The sequence below is a fragment of the Ursus americanus genome, chromosome 18 (assembly GCF_024610735.1).
Source record: "Ursus americanus isolate L20-20 chromosome 18, mUrsAme1.1.p, whole genome shotgun sequence".
Lineage (NCBI taxonomy): Eukaryota > Metazoa > Chordata > Mammalia > Carnivora > Ursidae > Ursus > Ursus americanus.
Genome location: NC_142144.1, coordinates 15,003,703 through 15,027,126, shown reverse-complemented (window position 1 = coordinate 15,027,126; position 23,424 = coordinate 15,003,703). Strand labels below are relative to the sequence as shown.

The window sequence follows — 23,424 nt, the reverse complement described above, 5'->3', positions numbered from 1 at the left end:
CAGCTGTGTCTCCTTACGCATCCACCCCCCCACTGAACGTGGTTTCTCCTCCTTGGGAATAGGATTAGATGCTAAAAACCCTTACTGCTCGTGCACGCAGCCGGCGTTCCCCTCTGCTTTTTAGCAATCGGTGGAATCTCTCTGCAAAAGCATTTTATCAAATGCTTCTTTTGTTTGAGGCCAAATAATGGTTGTAACACATTTCCGTCATGAGCCTCTCTTCTCTGAATCTCTGGGATTTTAAATGAACTGATGGGTGCAGGTTCATAGGGCAGCCCCAGACCCACGTGAGCTGCGGGAGAGCGGAATCGCTCGTGCATCGCAGGCTCCGCAAGCTGGCTGGGGGCTCAGAGTTCATGGAAACCAGTGGTTTTCAAACACAGCTCAGTACGGCTCAGCTTTCACCTGGGGTGAACAGCGGCTCCAAGGTATGATTTTGTTCGATCAAAGGCCTTCTCGACTAAACATTTAAATAAATTCAAATATGAAAACCACAAACATGTCCTCTCATTTATCAGATGAGGGAACTGAGGCCTAGGGGGTAAAGAAGAATTAATAAAGTTCCAGAAGCTGCTACAGGCACTGGATTTGGAATCAGGGATTCCATTACCAACCCTGTCGTTTGCTAACGACGTGACCCCGGGGAAGACACTGGGTCTCGGCACCCTCGGTCCTCTAGGATACAGGAACGTCACTACTCGCTGTAATGCGGTTGTTGTGATAAATTTAAGGAATATTAAGTTGTTGCTGTTTTTTTTCAACAGTAGTGCTCTCTGCATATGTCCATTTATTTAGCAGATAGCTGAGGTATTAAATGCCAAGTATTTACTTGGCATCACTTCTTGGAAGTCTCAAGGCTTCCCAAGCTTTTCATGTCCAATGCTGAGCACACAGTCTTTTTTTCCCAACCTCCCAAGGTGTTCTAGCTCAGCGAATGGTACCAGCGTCCATCAAATTGTCGAACAAACATACCTAAAAAAAGCTCTTGAATCTCAACACCCATCTCTTCAATTCGCATAGCCAATGTAACACCAAGCTCTAAATATCTCGGCATGTCTGCCCCTTCCCCATTTTTCCCACCTCCACCATCATGCTGACCACGTCACTGGCCTCTCCCTCCTGGGCACCTTGGGATGGCCTCCCACTGGCTGACATGTGATCACCCACCGATTTCTGCGTCACAGATGCTCTTCCCCAACTCGCCTCTGCTGCCCTGCCCAACCCTCCTGGCCGCGGAAAACTCCCCCTCCACAGATTTGCTCCTTCTTCACACACCTGATTAAAAGGTCACAATTATTTGTATGGTTCTACGATTCATGTCTGGCTTTCACAATCGCTAGAAGCTCTGTGGAGGCCGAGCTCCCACTTTGCCCCTCACCCACTTTATGGCCCTGGGGAGACTTTCCTCCCCCGAAATTCATAACCACAAATTTTCCTAGCCACGAAAAGCAGGAGATAGCTAAGTACTTGAAAAGTCACTTGGGCTTTGACAAGCTGTGAATTCTTTGGATGTCCACATCCGTATCCATACCGATCTATATGTACATGGATGAAAACCTACACACATACCTGTTTACACATGCACGCGTGTTATTTGTTTAGACACACACGCATGGATTCAGGAATCAATACAGATAATTTTGACTCTCCATTCCGCAGAGGCCTCCCTGTGTTACGTGGCATTCCTCTGCCTTCTGCGTGCAGTACAGACAATACATCTTAGGACCACACACTCGATTATGTGATTCATTACTCCATTCGATGGAGACTGACTGAGTACCTCCCCCATGACATCTAAGACCTGGCTCTGGTCCCTCCCAAGTGAAAGAGTTGGGGTCACTGGATATTCCCTCATGGTGGGTCCTAATTCCAGTTAGACAGTTTCCTCTTCTAGACTTGGCTCTAGACAGTACTACCAGGTTCTCTACCTGAATTCTCCAGGTCCTTATAGGCTTCGGCCCAAGCCTTGGCCATGTTGGCCAGCGTGTACTCCATGATCTGGATGTCGGTGATGGGGCAGTTGCACTGTGGGAACTCCTCGGCGCACTGACATCTACACTGGCTGTTCCGACACACGTACTCCCCCTCACCGTTGCACATGATGTAGCTTAAGGCCGACTGGACAAACTTCTCTTGCAGATACTGAGGGAAGATGATCTGAAGACCTGTTTGAGAACAGCAAGAAGGGAAAAAAGAAAGGTTAAAGAAGGTGTTTCATTAACAGCTTTGAAAGGTGATGCGTGGAAATCTAAAGCTGCTAGCTTTCTCCCCGGGTATTGTAACCAAAATACTTCTGGGCCTGCCTGGATCCAGACAGGGCCCCGTTGGCGAGGCCTCCGGTTGCAATGCTCCTACTTAAACTCCTCCAAATCATGACCTTGGCCACCCCGGAAAGGCATGCTTTATTCCACAACTTGAGGACTGAGGCCAGAGCCGGGTCCGGCCTACAGCTTTTCCATTTGGGGAGAAACCCTTATCGAAAGCACGAGATGATTGTTTCCTTTTTTTTATTTCCTTCACTTCTTCTGTGTTCCTTTCTTCAAATATTTATGACTCTAGTTCTGAAGCACAGGTCCTGAGCTAGGCACTAGGTCCATAGAGATGAAAAAGACATGATCCTTGCCCTTGGGGCGTTTACAGTATGGTCAGCAGGGACAGACACGGACACACGTCATCATAACATTGCTTTATAGACCTGCAGCACAGACAGCCACATATGAGGCGACAGGAGAGCAGAAGGCGGCGAATAACCCTGCTCGGATAGCCGGGAAGCCTTTCTAGGGGAGACGGCATTTGGGCTGCTTAAAAGGTAAATAAGAGACCATATCATGTAAAGAGAACAGGAAGCACATTCTAAGGAGAGGAACAGCAAGAATAAGGATGCGCATGTCTGGGAGTTGCTGGTGAATGAAATGAATTTGGATGGGTGGGGGTGCAGGGCTGCAGGGGAACAGGTTTCAGAGGGGAGCAGGTGCCAAAGGGTGCAGGGTTTTATCAGATGCTAAGGAATTTGGACTTCATCCTGGGGATAATGGGGACACTTTGGTAAATTACAAGGATAAGAGTAACATAAGGACAGCAGTATAATTTAATAAGACCAGTGCATCATAAAAATAATATCAGTGCAGGATGACATGAGAGAGGGTTATTTCTCTTTTCTTCTTTGCTCTAAATATGAAGAGGCCAAGGCCCCTGGAGGGGAAGTGACGAGCCCGCGGCTCCAGGACCAACACTCTGGACCACACCTTGTAGTCTTTTCCCTACACCTGCCTATTCAGAGCCTCAATGCCTGAAAGCCGAGGATGGAGAAGGATTTCTCTGGGCACGTGCACTACTCACATACCCCTGGGATGCGAGCACAGCAGGCTATGGCCCAGGGTGTCCAACTGGAAGGACAACTCCGGCCCAAATTAATTCATGAAAGCACGTTACCTAAGACATTTCTCTCTACCTCATTTGGGGCTGCTGACAGTTTTAGCCACCAGTGCATATGCAGGTAATGGCTTAACGACCCACTGTGTGAAAAATAACTGTGTTCCCTGGATTACATTTTTTCCCATTCATGCTTCAGGGACACCCCCTCATCCTACTCATCAGGGGTTTGCTGAATAAGCTTGGCATTTCTCTCCTTCTACTTCACAGTTGTGTTTCTACATCCCCTCCCCACTTTCAAAATTATTTAAAAAAAATGAAGCGCCATCATTTCAACCTGTCTTCATCCGGCAGCTAAAAAAGACTGTGTTCAGAAGGGCATTGAGGGAAAGAAGATGGCCTCCAGCACCTCTTACGGCAGGGTCCCAGGAGGTAGTTAAAAGCTGGGCATTGCTAGTCAGGCCCCTCTCCTTACCCCCTTCACATCCCAGGCAAGTCCCTCACACTGCCTAAGCCTCTCCTTTTTCTTTCGTAAAGAGGAGATGCTTTTAGTACCTACATCAGAAGATTGTTGAGAGGGCTAAGAGAAGGAATCCCTGAAAATTGTCCAGAACAGTTCTTGGCACATGGCAAGCAAATAGTAAATGCTACCCGTTCCTAGTTAAAAAAAAAAAAAAAAAAAAAAAAAAAAAAAAAAGATGTATTTATGTATTTGAGAAAGAAAGAGAGAGGAGGGGGAGGGAGAGAGAGAATCCTCAAGCAGAATGTCTGCTCAACGTGGAGCCCGACGTGGGGCTCGATCCCACAACCCTGAGGTCATGACCTGAGCTGAATTCCAGAGTTGGACAGTTAGCCGACTGTGCCACCCAGGCGCCCCGATTCGTTCCTATTTTTGATGATGATGATGATGATGAAATCACTCCTGAGATTGACGCTTTTTACAGCATCAACAGAATCTTCAGGATAAATGAACAATAGCTGTGGGTATTTAATCAGAAGAAAATACTCAGCAGGCAGTCCTGAGCTATTTGCAGAGACTTCCCAGGATCTAGAATTTAGAATTCTCTGCCTGTTGAGTGGCATGGTGGTGGGGGGTTCGGCTGCTCAGGAAGGGGGCTGTGTATCAGTCCACATGGAGGGTGTTGTAACGGACAGAACAGCTGCAGGGCTTGGGCACTGTGGGCTGCAAGGCTGGGGTGAGCTCCACAGCAATGGGCAAGGGGTCCGCAGGAAGCCGAGTGATGGCTGGGGAGGGCTTACCGTACAAGAGGGTGATACAGACACCCAAAGTAGAGTCCCTCCTCAGCTAAGTCTCCAGGTCTTTCAGACTATGCGTTATTGAGTCATTTTACCTGTATCACAGTTTTTGCTTCCAAAGCAAAATTTATTTTTAGCTGATCCCAAACCCCTATAGGCATCTGAGTCTATGGATTGGGGTTAAGTTTCTGTTGGAACTCTATAGACTATACTCTCAGTCCTATTTTTCTAGCTTGCTCATCATTTTCTTTCTCCCTTTTGTAGGGGATAAAATATTCTATTCTTGGTCCCAGCCCAAAAGGAATTTGGGGAGAGCATTTTTAGAAAATTGCGTCAAATCATTTCTCCGTTTGGCAAGGATACAAAAGGCAGTATTACCTACCCCACTGAATGCCACTGAACACAGATGAAGTTTGGGGTTGGGGGGTTTCTGGGAGCAGCTGAAACACAAAACTGATTGCTCTTTAAAAATGGAAACTCAGATCATGCCGAGCTGTCTCTGAGGCAGAATCTCCTGGGCAATTTTGAAAGAGAATAATGAAGACGTAGCAATTAAAAAGCACTTTTCTGCAAAATGTCATTACTGTTTAAAGTTACATAACCATTTCTACAGCAGCAGAGGGTCACCGAGCAGTCACGGCCGGAGCCGTCTCCCGATGACCTGTGTCCAACAAAGAGGCCCATTGCTGACCTCCACGTCGGCGCCTGAGTCCTGCTCAGGCTTCAGTGGGAGTCATAAATAACTTGGAGGGGGATCTGGCCTGTGGAGCCACTGTTCGAAAGATATACAGCTGCTGGCTGGGGTGGAATATTCTGGCCCCACAGTTTCCCAAAGACACACACAGAGCGGGGACGGGATGGGGGAGGAGGGAGAGAGAGAGAGAGAGGCCACCATTACTGCGAGCATATAAATGTTGCCTCAAAGACCCAGGAAGGCAACAGCTGAGAGTTTCATTTGAACACCAAGTCACTCGTGCTGAACATATGGGGTAGCTCCCCCAATCTCATTATACTTAAAAAAAAAAAAAATCTTGTTATACTTTAAATTGGAATGTTTCACTGTTCTGCGAAGTGAGTGGGCAATGTAGATGTGGGAACACCCACGTCATCTTCGTTCTCTTCTCCTGGTTTTTGCCCCTGTCTCCCTTAGTCTTCCTCCCACCTCACCTTCAACACAGAAACCTCACAATCCTTTTTTGTATTTTACATACAGTCTTTGTGTGCGGAGAAATGGTTTCTCCTTTCTGTCACACGGGAGGATGTCTCTATCCCCTTGCTTCCTCACTCCTTCCTAATATTCTATTCTTTCTTTCTTTTTTTTTTTTTGAAACACACCAGGCATCCTGCCCTTCTCCCTTCCCTCCCTCTCGCGGGTCTTGTTCTCCCCATGGTCTCTGCACATGTCCCTCCCAGTGCCAAGAATATTCTTTCTCCAGATCTCTGCATGGCTCCCTTGTCCTGCAACCCAGACCTTCCCAGATCACCCAAATTAAAATGCTTCTTTTATTTTCATCATAGGATTAGTTACTGACAGACGTGATCTTATTAATTTGCTTCCATGGTTTTCTTTTCATCTCCCCCATTAGACAGTGTGCTTCAGGGGGACAGGGGCCTTGTCTATCCGCCTCAGACCCTCCCTCAGAGTATAAATTAAGGCCAAGCCCGGTAGAGGCTCCAGACACTCATTTGTCGGATTTCCATTCAACTGCTATTCTCTTTTTCACCCCAACTGGAAAAAAAGAAAAGAAAAGGAAAAAAAGAAAAGAAAAAAAAAAAAAGAAAAGTTGTCCCTAACCACTCTGAGGACGTTGGAACTGGCCCAAAGCTGGCCTGAAGCCCCACAACCAAATCAGGCCAAATCCAGGAACTGTGACTGGGTTTCAGAACACTTGAGGGCCCTTCCAGCTCTGGGGCGGGAAAGAGCAGGCACTGAAACGAACCCCTGCCTCGGTGTTCCCCATGGCGGCCCTGGCGCACAGCGGCCTCTGCGGATGTCTGAGCCTCTCTGAAATCCAGTTACTTGCCTGTGAAGTTCAAATCCCGGGGCTGCTGTGAGGAACAGATGAGTGGGAAAGGCATCATCAGTACTCAGCAAGAACCTGGCTGCTATGCACAGAATGTTTTGTCCCCCCAAGTTCCTGTGTTGAGGCCCGAGCCCCCAGAGTACTGGTCTTAGGAGGGGGCACCTTGGCAGGTGATTTGTTTTTCATCAGGTCACAAAGGCGGGCCTCCATGATAGGACTAACGGACACAGAAGAGTAAGAGACGGGAAAGGTCTCTCTCCCCCTTCTCCCTCCAGGAGCACACACGAAGGGAAGGCCATGTGTGCACGCAACGAGGACGTGGCTGTCCACAAGCCAGGAGCGTGCCTTTACCAGACACCGAATTGGCCAGCGTTGTGACCGTAGCCTTCCAGCCTCCGGGACTGTAGAAATGGAGGTCTCCCGTTTAAACCACGCAGTCTGTGGTAGTTGCGATAGCAGCCCGAGCAGACGAAGACAAGGACATAATAAGTAAGTGTTCCATAGACGCTAGGCTCCCTGCGTATGCCACGTCAGAAATCATTCATCCCCTGAACCAGACCTGAGTCCTTCTTGGACACAACCTCCAGAGCAGCCCCGTTTGGGCCGGTAGGAAACCTGCCCAGACTGCACTGTCTCTTCATAGTATTCTAGGAATTAGTCTAGGGCTCTATTATTTATCATCCTGTTGTTTCTACTTCAGGGAATCTTCCTCCTTCTCTTTTATCTTTCCTTTTCTTCTCTCCTTCTCGGTCCTTCCGTGTGCCAGGCACCGTGCCATGGACACCGGGGTGAACAAGACAGGCAGTCCCAGTCCCTGCCCTCACAGACCTCAGGGCTTACTGGAGGAGGGGCACAAACCAGCTGCTTGGACGCAGGGAAACCAGTGCTCTACCAGGAGCACGAGGCTGCTCGGGGAGCACAGAGGAAGAACACCCAACCCAGACTCGAGGAGGGACGGTCACAGACACGCTCCTGGAGGAAGCGGCATTTGGGCTGAGACCTAATGGATTCACAGGAATTAGGGGATGAGAGGTCCGGCAGGAGAGCAGTTTAGAAAGTGGGGACAGCATGTGCCAAGGACCCAGGCGATAGAGCTCCTTCCAGCTAAGGACCAATCTGACCATCACCTTCCCTTCTGATTAAGGTTCACCATTTTTTTTTTGTTTGTGTGTTTGCTTCCAGGTTCCCTAGAAAAGAGATGAAAGCATTCTGGTGCCTCAGAGACGATCAAGACTCCGAAGGGAAGAATGGCGGCGCAGAGATCTGCCAGCTCGTGAGAGGAACGGCACTGCTTATAGCAACAGAGGTCAAGGCTCCTTGTCCCTTACAGACGAAGAGTACAGCTGGGATTCAGAGAAAGGAACAAGGGCTCACTGCATTGTTGAGTTTCAACCACTGGGGAGCACTAGAGTGACAGAAGAACTTTCAGGGAACCCCTACATCGAATTCCTTGATACCTTCAGGGACGCAGTATTGTTGTCCAAAGCAGGCACCTGGTCCAGGTGACTGTGCTTAGTGAGCTAGGGAGAGGGGGACCCAATCAACCAAGCTGAAGGTGCCTTTAAGATTTGGGGGGTCAGTCGAACTTTCAGCTCTGACCCTGATCCTGCTCTTTTGCTGTTAGGAACTCTCAGCCCCTTTCTCTTCTTTCAACAAGTAGTACATGGGGGTTTGCTGGAGGGGATGCTTCTACCTTCTAAGGACCCACAGGGGGTCCTTGGAGATTCAAAACTAAAGCATAAAATCCAAGTACAAGAGACAAAGGCCTGCGCCGATGATTAAAATATAAAAAGCATCATTACCTCTGGAACACAGTAGGTGTTTGATAAATACATTTTAAATATTGAATAGGGGCACCTGGGTGGCTCAGTCGGTTAAGCATCTGACTTTTGGTTTCAGCTCAGGTCATGATCTCAGGCTTGTGAGATCGAGCCGGCGATGGGCTCTGTACTTGGTGGGGGGTCTGCTTCTCTCCTTCTCTCTCCCTCTAGCCGTCCAGCCCACTTGCCCTGTCGTTCTAAAATAAATAAAAACTTAAAAATAAATAAATACTGAAGGGTATCTTGGTGGCTCAGTCAGTTAAGTGTCTGCCTTCAGCTCAGGTCACGATCTCAGGGTGCTGGGATCAAGCCCCACATTGGGCTCCCTGCTCAGCAGGGAGTCTGCTTCTCCACCTCCCTCTTCCATTGCCCCAACCCTCCCACCAACTCGTGCTCTCTCTTTCTCTCTCTCTCTCAGATGAATAAATAAAATCTTTTAAAAAAATAAATAAATACTGAATCAGCCAGTGACATATTACGAAGATGAAAGGAAATAAACCGGAAGACAATCATTATGGAAGCCTTCGTGATGTGTGTGGGACGTGGGTAGATCCTGAAACACGAGCGTGGTTTTAGTAGATAAAGAGGAGACACAGCGTTCCCTGCAGAGGGCACACCTTGAGCAAAGACGGGTCAGTGTCTAAATACCCAGGATCAGTCACAGTCTCGTTCAAGGCAAGAACCATATTATCTTTGTTTGTTTGTTTGTTTGTTTTTTGGATGAACTTTGTTTCATTTTATTCTATATCACAATTACCTAAAATAGTAGTAGTTTCGATGGATGTCCTCTTTTTCTGACCTATTTCCTGGCCTATTAAATGCACGATTTCTTTTAGGGCTAAGAGAAAGAGGGGGAAATACAGATTCTATTTTGGCTGAGTAGAAATATTGTACTACCCTGTTCTTGCATCAGAATGTGGCTCCCTGCAGATACCTCGGAGCCCCACAGGAGTCCCAGCTGTTGCCTTGTACCTGCTACGTTCTGCTTGTCAAATTCTGTCCATTTCTGAAAAGCACGAGGTGGGGAGAACAACAAGGACTAAACCTTTTGCAGAAAGTCAGCCTGATCCCCTTCCTTGTGAAAGCCCAGGGATCTCAGACTGGCAGATAAAGGACTTTATGGCTCCAACAGCCATTCTGAACTCCAGTGTAATGAAGGCATGCAGGTCAATTACCCATCTGTTTGTGTTTCTATTGCTGTGAATTACAGTATCCATCGCTGACAGCTCATTGGAGTGGAATGAAAATAAGACGATAATTCACCGGGTGAAACCGTGCAGAAAGGGCGAAAAGGCTATGATCTCATTCAGAAGTTCAGCCCTGTCTCCGTGATGGGTCATTTGCACTCGGGGGAAACGAAGAAAGGCAGCTACCTGGGGGGAAAGTGGGTGGGTTCTGGCGCCCCCTTCTGGATAGAGTAACCTTTTGTGTTCCCAAGGATCCTCCTGTATCCTGCGGAATCTTAAGGAATAGACTTGGAACCCTTAGATGAAAGATTCAAATACATGAAATTCAGCACAATAAAACAAAAACCTCTTTAACATCAGGAGTTTTGAGGGATAAAACAGGTTGCCTTCACAGGTAGAAGACTCCTCATCACCACATGTACAAGCAGAATTTAAAGAATCCAAGACCCAAATGGCATGAGTTATCATTCACTTATATTCGGTCCCCGTCCTGGCAGTGTCCTCCCTTGGAAAAAATTACACACCCCCCAGCCTCTGACTCAGATGGGTTCACACGACACGTTTTGGCCAATGAAATGAGAACATCAGTAATGGGTACAACTTCCAAAACAGAGCTAGAAGAACCAATACACAGGCTCATCCGTTTGTCTACCCCATCACCACAAAAATGGCAATATTCCAATGCAGGAGCACAGGCACATTGGCTGGAGACCACGATGTAGCATAAGTAAGAAAGGAGCGTTTACTTCCGCCCACCACTGAGAGTCCCGGACTGTTCGTTAGCGCAACGTCGCCTCGCCTAGCCAGGACTTGGCAAACGCCGGCCCAGGGGCCAAATTGACCTGCAGCTTATTTTTGTAATTAATTTTATTGGAGTACAGCCACACAGATTTGTTTCAGGGCTGTCTATCGCTGCCTTCGCATGACCGTGGAAGAGCTGAGTGGTTACAACAGAGATGTGTGGCCCACAGAGCCTGAAACATTGACCATCTGGCTCTTCACCGAGCACGTGTGCCAGCTCTGGTACTAGCTGGCCATTAAGAGTCGTTCCACCTTGGTTTTCTGTGCGTCTACTCTGTGCTGCTGTTCATTCATTGATTAAGCGAAGATAGATCCGGCATCATCGGCGATGCGCCAGATAATCTTCTAGACTCTGGAGGAAGGGCAGGGAACTAGAAGCAAAATCCTTGCTCTCGTGAAACTTCTCGCTTAGTGCAGGAGATGGACGATGAAGGGGCTATAAACACAGAGGAGGATTTATGCTGACAAAAGGATCGGGGGCAGGGAGACTTCTACATGACAATTTTAACTTTTTTTTTTTTTTAAGATTTTATTTATTTGACAGAGAGCAGGAGAGCACAAGCAGGGAGAGCCACAGAGGCAGAGGGAGAAGCAGGCTCCCGGGTAAGCAAGGAGCCCAATGTGAGACTCGATCCCAGGACCCTGGGATCGTGACCTGAGCCGAAGGCAGACACTTCACCGACTGAGCCACCCCAGCGTGCCCAATTTTAACTTTCAAAAAAAAGAATATGGCCCAAACTATGACATCACCAAGGATAAGAAGGCCAACATTCTTTTTAAATTCAATTTCATAAGATTTCAACATGAAGATACAGTCACAGAAGGTATTAAGAAGAGGTTGATTCAATTTAATTATAAGCTTCTTCACACAAGTCATGATAAAAACCAGCCCTGATACCTACAGAACTCTGTGCTACCCGATCCCTTGATCAGCTGATGTCTCCAAATTCTTCTCTGTTTCCCCTTCCTCGCTACATCCTGCCACATCACCCCCACTGCCCTGCAAAAGTAGGAAGCTCTCTCCTGCTCAGACTTTGCCTCGGGCTCTTATTAACTGCGGGACGCTGGGAAGCTAACAGCAAGAGGCTTAACGTCTCTGTTTCTGTTTCCCCATTAAAGCTTCCACGGTAGGGTCCATGTCAATATCTAATAAACCATTTTGTATCTTGACTCTGGTGGTATCATCATTACACGGCCGGAAATTTCAAATTCACAGAACTCTTCACCTCAAAAGGGTGAACTTTTCTGTATGTAAATGATATCTCCACGAACTGGAAAACAAAATTAGATAACACATGGGAATCTCTTCATTTAGGATAGTTGTTCCACTAATGTCCTTTTTTGCCCTCCCCCCGTCCTCTATTGCTTTCCCTGGAGGCCTTTGGCAATCTCAGGCATCCCCTCCGTTGGCAACCAAAAGCACCTTGCACACGGCTCAAATTCTAATGCAACACCTATCACACCACGTTACGTGTGTTTACGTCCGCGGTCCTCCTGGTCTGTGACCTCCTTGAACGCCAGAGGCAGTGCCTCGTTCATGTCCCTTTTCCTTGTCAGCTCACACCACGTTACGTGTTTACGTCCGCGGTCCTCCCGGTCTGTGATCTCCTAGAACGCCAGAGGCAGTGCCTCGTTCATGTCCCTTTTCCTTGTCAGCTAGCACATTAGTGGGTTCCCAGGAAATATGCCCGAACGAAGGCGAATTGAGACAGGACTTGTTTCAGAGAGGACTGTGGTTCTCTGCCCTATGCCTCGCATGCCCCGCCTCTATACAGCTGTCCTTCCTGAGTCGGACCTGTATCATCTTTCCCAACATCACGGCTTGAAATCTAAGGCTATTTCAACTTCGACTCAGTAGGAGAAGGAACAGGTGCTCAGAAACACCTGAGGGGGAAAAAAAAAAAGCAATACAGAGCCAAAAAACATCCTGGGAGAACAATGATGCTGAAGGTCCTGACTACTAATTTTAGCACATACTCTCTTTTCGGTCCACGGCTACAAATTACGACTCTTAAGAACTAGAACTGTGTCTTATATTTCTTTGCATTCTTTGCAAGATAGCAAGCACAGTGCTAGCTCACAGTAGGTGTGCCAAAATAAAGCTGTTCAATCCAGCAACTGTTAGTAAAGTCTGTTCACTCACCAGTTTATTGAGACAGGTGCTGAACTTGATGCTGGAGATACAGAAACTGAGTAAGACACAGGTTTCTGATCTCAAGGAGCTCCAGTGGGGTGAGAGAACAAGATTCATAAATACAAAATTACAATAAAATACATGCATGAATATACACAAGTTTCAGAGGAAGAAAAAAAGAACCCTCTCCTTTTATAAGAGTAAAGGAGTCTGGAAAAGTTATTTTGGACAGGGTTGAACCCAAACGGTATGAACAGTCCAGCATTTGCCAAGTTGTATGCTACAGAGTCATAGCTCTGCAAACGTAACCAAGATCAAATACATTCAGGACACTGTATTTAATCTACCTCTTGAGACTCATAATACACATCAGCACAGTTACGGCACTGAGAAGTCCTGCAGTAAATAAGTGTGGTTTATGCTGTTTAATCTGGTGTTTCAGTATTATTGAGCTTTTGCTAAGTTACTGCGTGGTAACAAATAACCTCAAAATCACAGTGGCTTACAACCACAAAGGTTTATTTCTGGCTCATGTTTTATGTTCGCTGGCCTTTGGCTCTATTCCAGATGTCTTCTTCATTTTTTTTTCTTCCAAATTTTTATTTAAATTCTAGTTCGTTAACTTATAGTGTAGTGTTGGCTTCAGGAGTAGAATTTAATGATTCATCACTTACATACAACACCCAGTTCTCATCACAATAAGTGCCCTCATTAATGCCCATCACCCATCTAGCCAACTCCCCCACACCTCCTTCCAACAACCCAGTTTGTTCTCTATAGTTAAGAGCCTCTTATGGTTTGTTTCCTTTTGTTTCCTAAATTCCACATAGGAGTGAAATCGTATGATATTTGTCTTTCTCTAACTGACTTATTTCACTTAGCGCTATACTCTAGCTCCATCCATGTTATTGCAAATGGCAAAATTTCATTCCTTTTGATGGCTGAGTAATATTCCATTGCATATGTACACCACATCTACTTTATCCGTTCATCAGTTAATGGACACTTGGGTTCTTTCCATAGTTTGACTATTGTTAATAATGCTGCTATAAACATTGGGGTGCAGGTGCCCCTTCAAATCAGTATTTTTGTATCCTTTGGGTAAATACCTACTAGTGCATTTGCTGGGTTGTGGGGTAGTTCTATTTTTAACTTTTTGAGGAACCACCATACTGTTTTTCAGAGTGGTTGCACCAGCTTGCATTCCCACCAACAGTGTAAGAGGGTTCTCCCTTCTTCCCACCCTCACCAACATCTGTTGTTTCCTGTGTTGTTAATTTTAGCCGTTCTGACCAGTGTGATGTGGTATGTCATCACGGTTTTGTCATCACGGTTTTGATTTGTATTTCCTATAGACTCGGAGGAGCAGCTTTGCTAAGGTGTATGCTGTTATCAAGACAGAAGGAAAAGAGCAAAAGCCATGCCAGATAATACCTCCTTAAGTGTCTGCAAAGATGGAGCATAGGATATGTTCTCCTACGTTCTATTGGCAAAAACAAACCACGTGGCCAAGTCCAATGCCAACTAGCTGGGAGGTATACATCTCCCACAGGACAGCACTGGCAGTCACATGGCGATGTGTTGTTATATATAATCCTCTTGGGGGAGAGAACAATGGAATCATGCAATCTACCACAAGATAAACTTATTTTTGCACCAAACCTTTTTTTTTTTTAAATTCAATTACCATGTAATCGAGCAATTCCATTCATAAGGTAGATAGCCAAAAGAATTGCGGGCAGGTATTCAAACAAAAACTTGTACACGAATGTTCATAGCAGCACTATTCGTGAGAGTCAAAAAGTAGAGACAATCTACACGCCCATCAACCCAAGAACGGACAAACAAAATGTGGTGTGTCTATGCAATCAACTATTAATTCAGCCATAAAAGAACTGATACATGCTACAATATGGATGAAACTCGAAAGCATTTTGCTAAATGAAAAAAAAAGCCAGACACTAAAAAAAAATACATATTGTGTTATTTTATTTACATGAACTATCCAGAAAAGGCAAATCCATACAGATAGAAAGCAGACAGAAAGTTGCCTGTGGCTGGAGGGAAGGGAGCTGGTGAAGAATGACTGCTTAGTGGATATAGAATTTTTATTTGAGATGATGAGAAAGTTCTGGAACTAGATAGTAGTGACCACTGCACAATACTGTGAGTCTACTTCATGCCATTAATGAACTGTGCATTTTTAAATGGTTATGATGTTGAACTTTATGTGATACATATTTATCCCCCAAAAAAACTGAGATTCCAAACAAATTGATTTGACAGTTCAAATTACTTTAAATCAATAAATATTTATTGAGCACCTACTATGAGCTAAACACTGAACTGAAGAGAAGTGCATAATGAATGCATGAAAAGGGTATGGTTTCTACTCTGAGGGATGCTTAATTACAAGTTAGTAGTGGTATGTCTGATTGTGCACATAAGACAAGGCAGACTGTATCTGGAGAACAGTAATAATGATAAAGGCACACAGAAAGGGCTGTGTTTGCAGTGCCAAAGGAGAGCCTAATTCTGACTAAGATTCACTGTGACAAAAAAATAAGGATTGATTTAATAAGCTTAAAAAAATAAGCAGCTATCTTATCTACATGGAATCAAAGCATTAATTTTCATGGGATGTTTTTTAGGTTTGGGGCATCCTAATGCCTGGTTTCTGCCCCACCAATGAGACCAACAAGGAATCGAACGGAACACGGCTGTTAAAGTAGACCGAATCACCACACCAGCTAGTCATCTGTCAGGATTTCCCTGCCGTGTACTCGGCCACGAGTCTATTTGAAAGGTACAGACCCCACATGCTAAGAGATGAGTCTTGATATCACTTCTCTCAATACCAGCTTCGATCCCATCAGAATTCCCACCTCTTTCTGTACAAGTGTGAGTCTTCAGTTGCCAAATGATTCCAGACGTCCCCAGGTCAGAGATAACATTGATATATATATTGCAAGGTCTTAGTAATCTCTGTTCCAGGGGTATTTGATCCTTCCTGTTCCTGGCTCTTTCTGAGAAATGAGAATAGCTATAGAAATGGCACACCAACAAACCCATACAAGTTAACAAGTAATCTGAGGAAAATCATAGACTCTCCAAAGTGAAAAGCAGAACCTCTAAGTACATAGAAAGGGCTATGGAACTATTTGCTCTAATAGAAATCATGATTCTGATTTGTATGTTTTAGGTTGGGAAACAATATGGTTGAAGAGCACTGACATGAGTGGATCTGGGTTCAAATCCCTGCTCTGCCACTACAAGAGGGTTACTTAACTTCTGTGAGCCTCAGTTTTTCAGATCTGGAAAATGGGTCTTCGTTGAGGTTTCCATGAGGTATTGATATAAAGAAATCAGCTCTTCCCCTGGCACATGGGAATTATGCAGTACGTCACAAGTGTAATGATTGTTTATATCAGACCTATTGGTTTTCAGGTCAGGTGCTTTCTACATGTTTTCCAATTACATGGAGAGCAATGGCTCTGCAGCAGAGGTGTTTTTATTCCTGTTTCGTCGATCCGAAGACCTAGAGAAGCTCAGAGAATTAACAAGTCCAAGGTCTCATCGCTCCCAGTCTGCCCTCTGGATCGTCCCTGTTCTGTTTGCATTCTGACTGAGTCTTCAATTGATGTCTTCAATCTACTTCTTAAGAGGAACTCCAGTTCTCCCCACAAGGCTGAGAACACAGTGCTTCTTGGCGCATAAAGGAAAACCAATACTTGGATGCAGCCAACCGGGTGGATGTCGGCAACCCCCTTGGTCATAAAGACACTGCTCTTTTATTCAGCGGGCCTTACAGACAGAGCCACGGGAAGGCAGAAACACCGATTCCCATCGGTGCCTCCAGGCCCTGCTAATCAGACAAGAAGGGCCTTAATCACAAGCCACCGCCTGTACCCTGGGTTAATTCTGCGGAGGACTCACCCCGAAGCTGCCGACTAGAGCAGGCGCTGGCAATAATCACTCGACGCTCCGCCCTGGGGTCCCAAGGCTACACGGAGTGATGGGGGGGAGGTAGCGAGGAGGCTTTATGAAAAAGAGACCTAATCATGTCCTGCCCTCTCTTCCTCTACTACTGCAGTTGGGCAGGGACTTATTCCCATTCCCCCCACATCTAGAGATGCTTTGTGCTGCTCAGAGCTCCCTAGAGAAGTAAAGAAGCCTTGGATCCCAGACAACAAGGAACCGAAAGCCAGGGGAAACTTGCGAAATTGATTTTCTCTCTCTCGGTCTCGATTTCTCCATCTGTATAATGGGGAGCACGAGCCCTACCTCTCAGTTGGTGGAAGGCTGGATTGGCTAAGGGGTATAAGCACAATGCCTAAGAGGGAATAGCAGCTCAAACACACGTCATGTGAAACATTCCTACACTCTGCTCTTCTGTGTCTACTACTTATCGTGGGATGAGTTTGAAAATAATCCTCTTTGCTCCATTAATGATGCCCAGCTATTGAGGAAAAGGATGACTGACTGTGCTTCTCTTCCTCAGCCCCCTCCTCCTGCTCCCCCTGTGCTCCCTCCTTCACTCTCTTCTGCTCTTCCTCCTCCTCTCGCAAGTCCCCGCCCCTCCTCCTCTCCCACTCCTGCATCCTCTCCTCTGCCCTCCTCCTTCTTTCTCTCCCTCCTCTCCCCGAAGTCCCCCTCCTGATATGGCTATTTGAGCATCAACGGTAAGAAAACCCTGAATTAAGCAAAGACGTATAGGGTTCCTATGGCCACGGCACCGTTGAATAGAACGAAAAGCCAAGTTGGCAAGGCAAAAATCCCTTTTCTAAAGAAGCGTATCATCTAATCTGATAGGAGAGATAAAACCCAAACCCAGACGAATATGTTGCAAGGTGAATAAAAACAGATAAATCATGCCATGGAAGAGGTCTTAAAAGAGGCTTTTCAGAGGAGATGGCATTTGGAAGATTAAGGGATATAACTCTTGCCTTAAAGATGTAACATCCGATGCGGTAGAAAAGGCGCATGCGCTTTTGAAGACTGCTGCGAGCGTGCGCGGTAGCGCCGTGGCCGGCCTGCAGTGGGCCCCCAGGAAATGGTCATTAGGTGGAAATGGATCCAGCAGGATGGGCAATTAGAAGTGTAAGAGCTCAGAGAAAGCTGAGCTCAGTATAAGCTGGGTGATTCGTTCATGTTTCATTCCTTCCTTCACAAATCCATTTAACAAATATCTTCTGAGTACCGTTTATGTAGCAGGTTTTCTGGAGACAGAGGTGGTCCCTACCGGTGAGGAACTGGTGCTTCAACTGGGGAGTCAGATTAGCAATAGGCTGATTATACTCTTGGGTGACAAGTCCTAGGGAAGAAGATGGGCAGGATGCCCGACAACCTGGACAGAGGGGGTGAGGGAAGCTTTCTGGAAGAGGTACAAGTCCAGGAATTGGGAGAGACAATGTGTACAAGTAATAAAAAATAAAAGTAAAAAAGATGCCTATCATGAAATGTAAGAAACTCTTTAGGCCTGGAGTAAAGATATGAGTGTGTGTTGGATGGTGGGTAAGACAAAGACAAGAAGACAGAAAAGTTTGACTATGTTGCCCGAGTGCATGAGTGATAGGAGACAGAGCCTAGTCTGGAAGGAGCTGAGGTTTCAAGCAGACACACAGGATAAGAGAAGAAAGAAGGTGGTAGGAGAGGAGGGGGGAGGAGAAAATGATCTGAGACCAAAAAAGTGAAATGCACCATTTGATTATCAGGATATGAGGAGAAGATTCTCAAAGTGCAACAGTCTCAGGTGGCCCCGTCTGGAAGTGAGGAGACTAGATGATGCCTGGTTATATCGTTCCTTCCTCCCATAGCCCTCACTGCCTATCCTCCCATCTTTTAAAGATCTTTGCCTCCCTCCTGCCCATCTTCCTCTTTTGGAAACTGAGATGAGGCTGGAGACCTCACTCCTGTTGCATTAAGAAAAACATCAGATGCCAGTGAATCTAGGGTGCCGTTCATTGTAAAACATATCACTGTTTTATGGACATTGAGAAAAATCAATGGCTGTCAATACCCTGTCAATTACACCATGACACACCATCAATTATAGGAAGCATTCTAGATTCAGAGACATTAAAATCTAAAAAAATGATGCAACCGCTATCTATGAAAAGTAATCAAAAGTCAAGTACATGAAAATGCCCCCCAACATCTCATTTGTGAGTTGCACCCAAACACTCTCCCTTTCCTCTCTTCCCTATGGATGAACAGCCAGGTGCTCTTTCCTAAGGCAAATAATCCCAGCCATACCCAAGACCCTACTCACTCTTGCCTGCTCAGCTATGACCCTAAAAGAATCCTTCTTGCTCAGAGAATCAATGTTTCCCTCTCTGAAGAATAATTCCCATCAGCATGTAGAAGTGTCGTGGCTCCTATGTTAAAAAAAGAAGAAAAACTCCCAGACTCGCCATTGCCTTCTGCTACTGTGACATTTGTTGCATTACTCCTCTGTAGAGTCTCTACATCCCCTTCACTTCCTCTCTTCCCACTCTCTCCTGAACTCATCCCACTCAGGCTTTCACTACCATGATGCCATTGAAAGATCCCTGTCAAGTTCACCAACGACCTCCGGGCTGCTTAATCCACAACTCAGTTCTCAGTTTCCATCTTAGTTATCCCATCACAGTTGACCACCATCTCCTATTTGAGGAACATTCTTTACTTGGCTTCCAGAACACCACACTCTCATCACTTCCTTTCCACTTTCCCGGCCACTTCTTAGCTTCCTTCTCTTGTTCCTTATTATCATCCCACTATCCCAACCCTGCAGTAGGAAATTCCCCACGGCTCAGTAACTGAGGTGCCTCGTTTTGTTTTCATCTACCCTCTTCTCCAAAGTCATCTTACCCAACCTCACATCCTTAAATACCATCTCTATGCTAACTTATATTTCTAGTTCTGCCCCCAACCCCGACTTTCCAAATGCCCACTCAGCATCCGCATTTGTATCTCTAATAGACTTCTCAAACTTGGTTCACCCATCTCCTCATGTCTCATCAAAGGTGACCTCTCCAACAGTCTTTACTGTATCAGTAGAGCGATTCCATCACACAGCCAAACTTTGGGATCAGCCTTTGCTTCTCTCTTTCTCTCGCAAGTCTTTCTCAGTCCACTACCAAATAATGTCAGCACTACTTAAAAATGTACCTACAATGCAATCACTCCTCAAAACCTGCATCACCGGTATCGTGGTCTCGGCCATCATTTTTGTCTCACCTTGGTAAACACATAGCCCCCAAACTGGGTTCCTTTTCTGTGTTCTTGCCCTCTCTGCAGTCTTTTCCACACAGCAGTCATAGTGATTCATTTAAAATGTAAGTCAGGTCAGGTTACTGCACTGCCTGAATTTGCAAAGGCTTCTCATTTCATCCAGAGTCAAGTCTAAAGTCTTTTCCATGGTCTACAAATTTCTACATGACCTGTTCTTTCACCATCTCTTTGATTGTAAAGAAAATGTATTTCTTTGTTTACTTGTTTATCGTCTGCTCCCCTGACACCCACGCACTAAATACGAACTCCAAAATGATGGAGACTTAGCTTATTCACAGCTATATATTCAGCTCTGAAAACAATATCTGACATGTAGTTGATATTCAATAAATATTGCTAAATGAATGAATGTATGAATGAATAAATTTATGGATCATCCTCGATTTCAGCAAAATATTCTCTCTGCATCCCTTTCCACATCAGTGAGCTACTAAGGCAGAGCTCTCTCTCTGTATACCTCACCAGATGGATACGAGATTAAATTACACGACAATGTCGGCAAAACATTCAATGGGCTTCTTGGAGAGAGAAGTATAAAAATAAGAAGTTATCATTATGCCATTAGCGTTATCACTAACAGTTTGGCTGTTGCTGTTTTGACTACTAATAGCCTGAGATCATTTCTATGATCCTGTCGTTCTCACTCCTAGTGTCCTCCAATCCTCTTCTTTTTTTTTTTCCTCTTTTCTTCTACCTTTGCCCTGTTTCACGAGTAGCTGAGGAAACACCACAAGGTGAATGCCATCAGAGTGCCATTCGCATCATCCTCGACCCACCAGAATAAACCTCTGTAGAATCTCCCCTCCCAGCCTCCTTCAGCAGAATTCGGAGAGGAGAGAGGAAGACAGAACACCAGCATTTTGAGAAGGAGAAGCTCTGAGGTCAGACTGTCAGGGTGAAATGTCAAGCTCAATCACTTACCGAGTGCCCTCTCTCACCCGTGTCCTCACCCAGAAAGTAGGGATGCTTATTTACCCCTTCCTCGTAGGAACGGTGTGAGGCTTAAACATGTAACAAATGTAATTCTGTGATGCAATTAAATGTAAGTTAAGATAAATAAAAACCAACAGATGACGATGAATATAATAAAAATAAATTCGCACAGTCCCTGTCACATAAGGAAGCTCTGGATAAATATTATCTGTCGTTATTCCTGACTCCTCTGCCCTCAGTCCGAGCAGCTGTCTTCTAGCTGGGCTGGACCACCTCCTGCTCTTTTATGTCTCTGCCTTATTCATGTCTTCTCTTTGCAGAGGATGGCGAGATGGAGCACATTATTAAATAAATGTTTAATAGACGCATATTATATACACAGAAATGTATACATATGATTCATGTGTGTACAGAGCTATGAATTTCACAAAGTAAACACACCCCACGGGCTGCCGTCCAGATCAAGAAACAGAACATTATAAATACGCCCAGAAATCTCTCCCGTCTCCTGTCAGTCCCTTCTTCTCCCTCCCCAACGGTTAATGCCCTCTGAGCTTCTAGAACAATGCATTTGTTTTCACTGCTTTGACCTGTAGAGAAATGGAATCATCACACTGTGTACGCTTTTGTGTCCGGTTTCTTTGACTCGATGTTACGTTCATGAGATACTTCCATGTTGTTGCATAGAAGAGTAGTTTATTTTCTCCCATTTCTGTGTCGTAGCCTATCATAAGAATGCGTGACAATTTATTTATCCATTTTCTTGTTGATGGGCAATTGGGGGCTCTTTCCATTTGGAGGCTATTTTGAATAAAGCTGCTATGAACATTCATGTCTTTTGGTGAACATAGGTCCCATTCCTGTTGGGCACATTCCCAAGAATTGTAATTTCTGAGTCACAGGACAAGGACATATTGCGGTTTTAGTAGATACTGTCAAAAGAGTTTTCCAAAGTGGTGGGACTAATGTATTCTCCCACAAGCAATGCATGTAAGTTTCCACTGTTCCACACCATCACTCTTTGATATTGTTAGTGTTTTTCATTTGAACCAGACTGGTGGCTGGGTTAGAATACTGAATTGTGGCTTTAATTTACATTTTCTGAGGCCTAGAAAAATTAATCACCTTTTCAAATCTTTATCTGCCATTTTAATATTCTTGTTTGTGAAATGCCTGTTCATGTCTTTTACCCATTTTCTCATCTTACTGGATTGTCTGCTTCTTTCTTGTTGGTTTTAGGAGTTATTTATATATTTTGCATAAGGATTATTTGTCAGATACATATATCACAAATATTTCCTTCCACTCTGCAGCTTGTATTTTCATTCTATGAATAGCTATGTATGATGAACAGAAATTCTTAATTTTATTTTTTTTCATAATAATGTTTTTATTATATTATGTTATTCACCATACAGTACATCCCTGGTTTTTGATGGAAATTCTTAATTTTAATGTGGTTCAATGTATCAATCCTTTTCTTTATACTTAGTGCTTCTTGTATCCTACTGAATAATATACCAGCCGATCCAAAAGTCATGAGATAGTCTTCTGTATTATATTTAAGAAGCTTTTGTTTTATTTTACCTTCCACCAAGAGAATGTTATTCTTCCTCAGATATTTTTTTCTATGACTCCTCTACCTAGCCAGTCCGAGTGAATTATTCCCTTTCCTGAATCTCTGTAATGGTATGCATCATTTTCTTATGTCTATTATATTACATATTACCTTGAATCTTATGTATTTCCCTACCCTTCCTCTCGGTCTCATCCCCACACTCCATTCACCAGATTACCCAAATTCTTCATGGTCTTCTCACCAAATTCTGGTCAAGTAACTTTAAAACTGGTCTATTTCTCTCAACCCCAACTGCTACCTTCATGGTCTGAATCTGTGACATCTCATCTCGAGTGCTGCAGTAGCCCCTCACTGGGCACCCACCACTAGTCTACCCGTGTCTACGTAATTGACCACATGACAACCAGAGTGATCTTCCAAAAATATCAACCTTTTCATGCTACCTCCTTTTCAAAAACCCTTTCACGGTGCCCATTACCCTCAAATTAGTGTTCAAGTCATTAATGTGATCCAGAGGCCTTCCAGGATCTGAAGGATTGTTTGGTCTTTCCCACCATTGGTGTCTCTGCTTTAATCTCTTGAGACATTTTCATTTCCTCCTGTCCTCCTTTATAAAGACCCTGTCTGCCTCCATGTCCACACCCCTGCCTCCTCTTCATCCTCCAGTTCTCATCCTATGCATCATCTCTGATTCCCTAGTAGGTTAAGTCTTCATACTGTCTGATGGAAGGAAGCCCCAGAATTTTTCTCCACTACAATTCCTTATGCTTATTATTGTCTGTTGAAGCCCATCTTCTCTGATAGAGTGTGTATTTCCTTGGGACAGGAACTGTGTCTGTCTATTCACCACTATAACCTTATGCCTAGTTCAATGCCAGCACGGGTTCTTAAAAAATATGTCTACCTATATAGATATATAAATATCTCTGTAGATATCTATTTATACATATGTGCTTGCTGAATTGAGTTGAACTCATTGTTGCTCATATCCTCAGGATTCAGCATTGGATTTGGCACATAATCAGGCTCTATAAAGGTTTGG

The 23,424-nt window shown here is 44.9% G+C and overlaps 1 protein-coding gene across 1 annotated transcript in view; it reads right to left on the bottom strand.

Moving 5' to 3' along the window:
• BRINP1 (BMP/retinoic acid inducible neural specific 1) overlaps nucleotides 1–23,424 on the bottom strand; it is a 171,524-nt gene that overhangs the window by 27,971 nt on the left and 120,129 nt on the right. Inside the window, exon 6 of the mRNA XM_045791189.2 lies at nucleotides 1,929–2,165. Within this exon, the coding sequence (XP_045647145.1) occupies nucleotides 1,929–2,165 (237 nt within the window). The remainder of the gene's footprint in view (nucleotides 1–1,928; nucleotides 2,166–23,424) is intronic.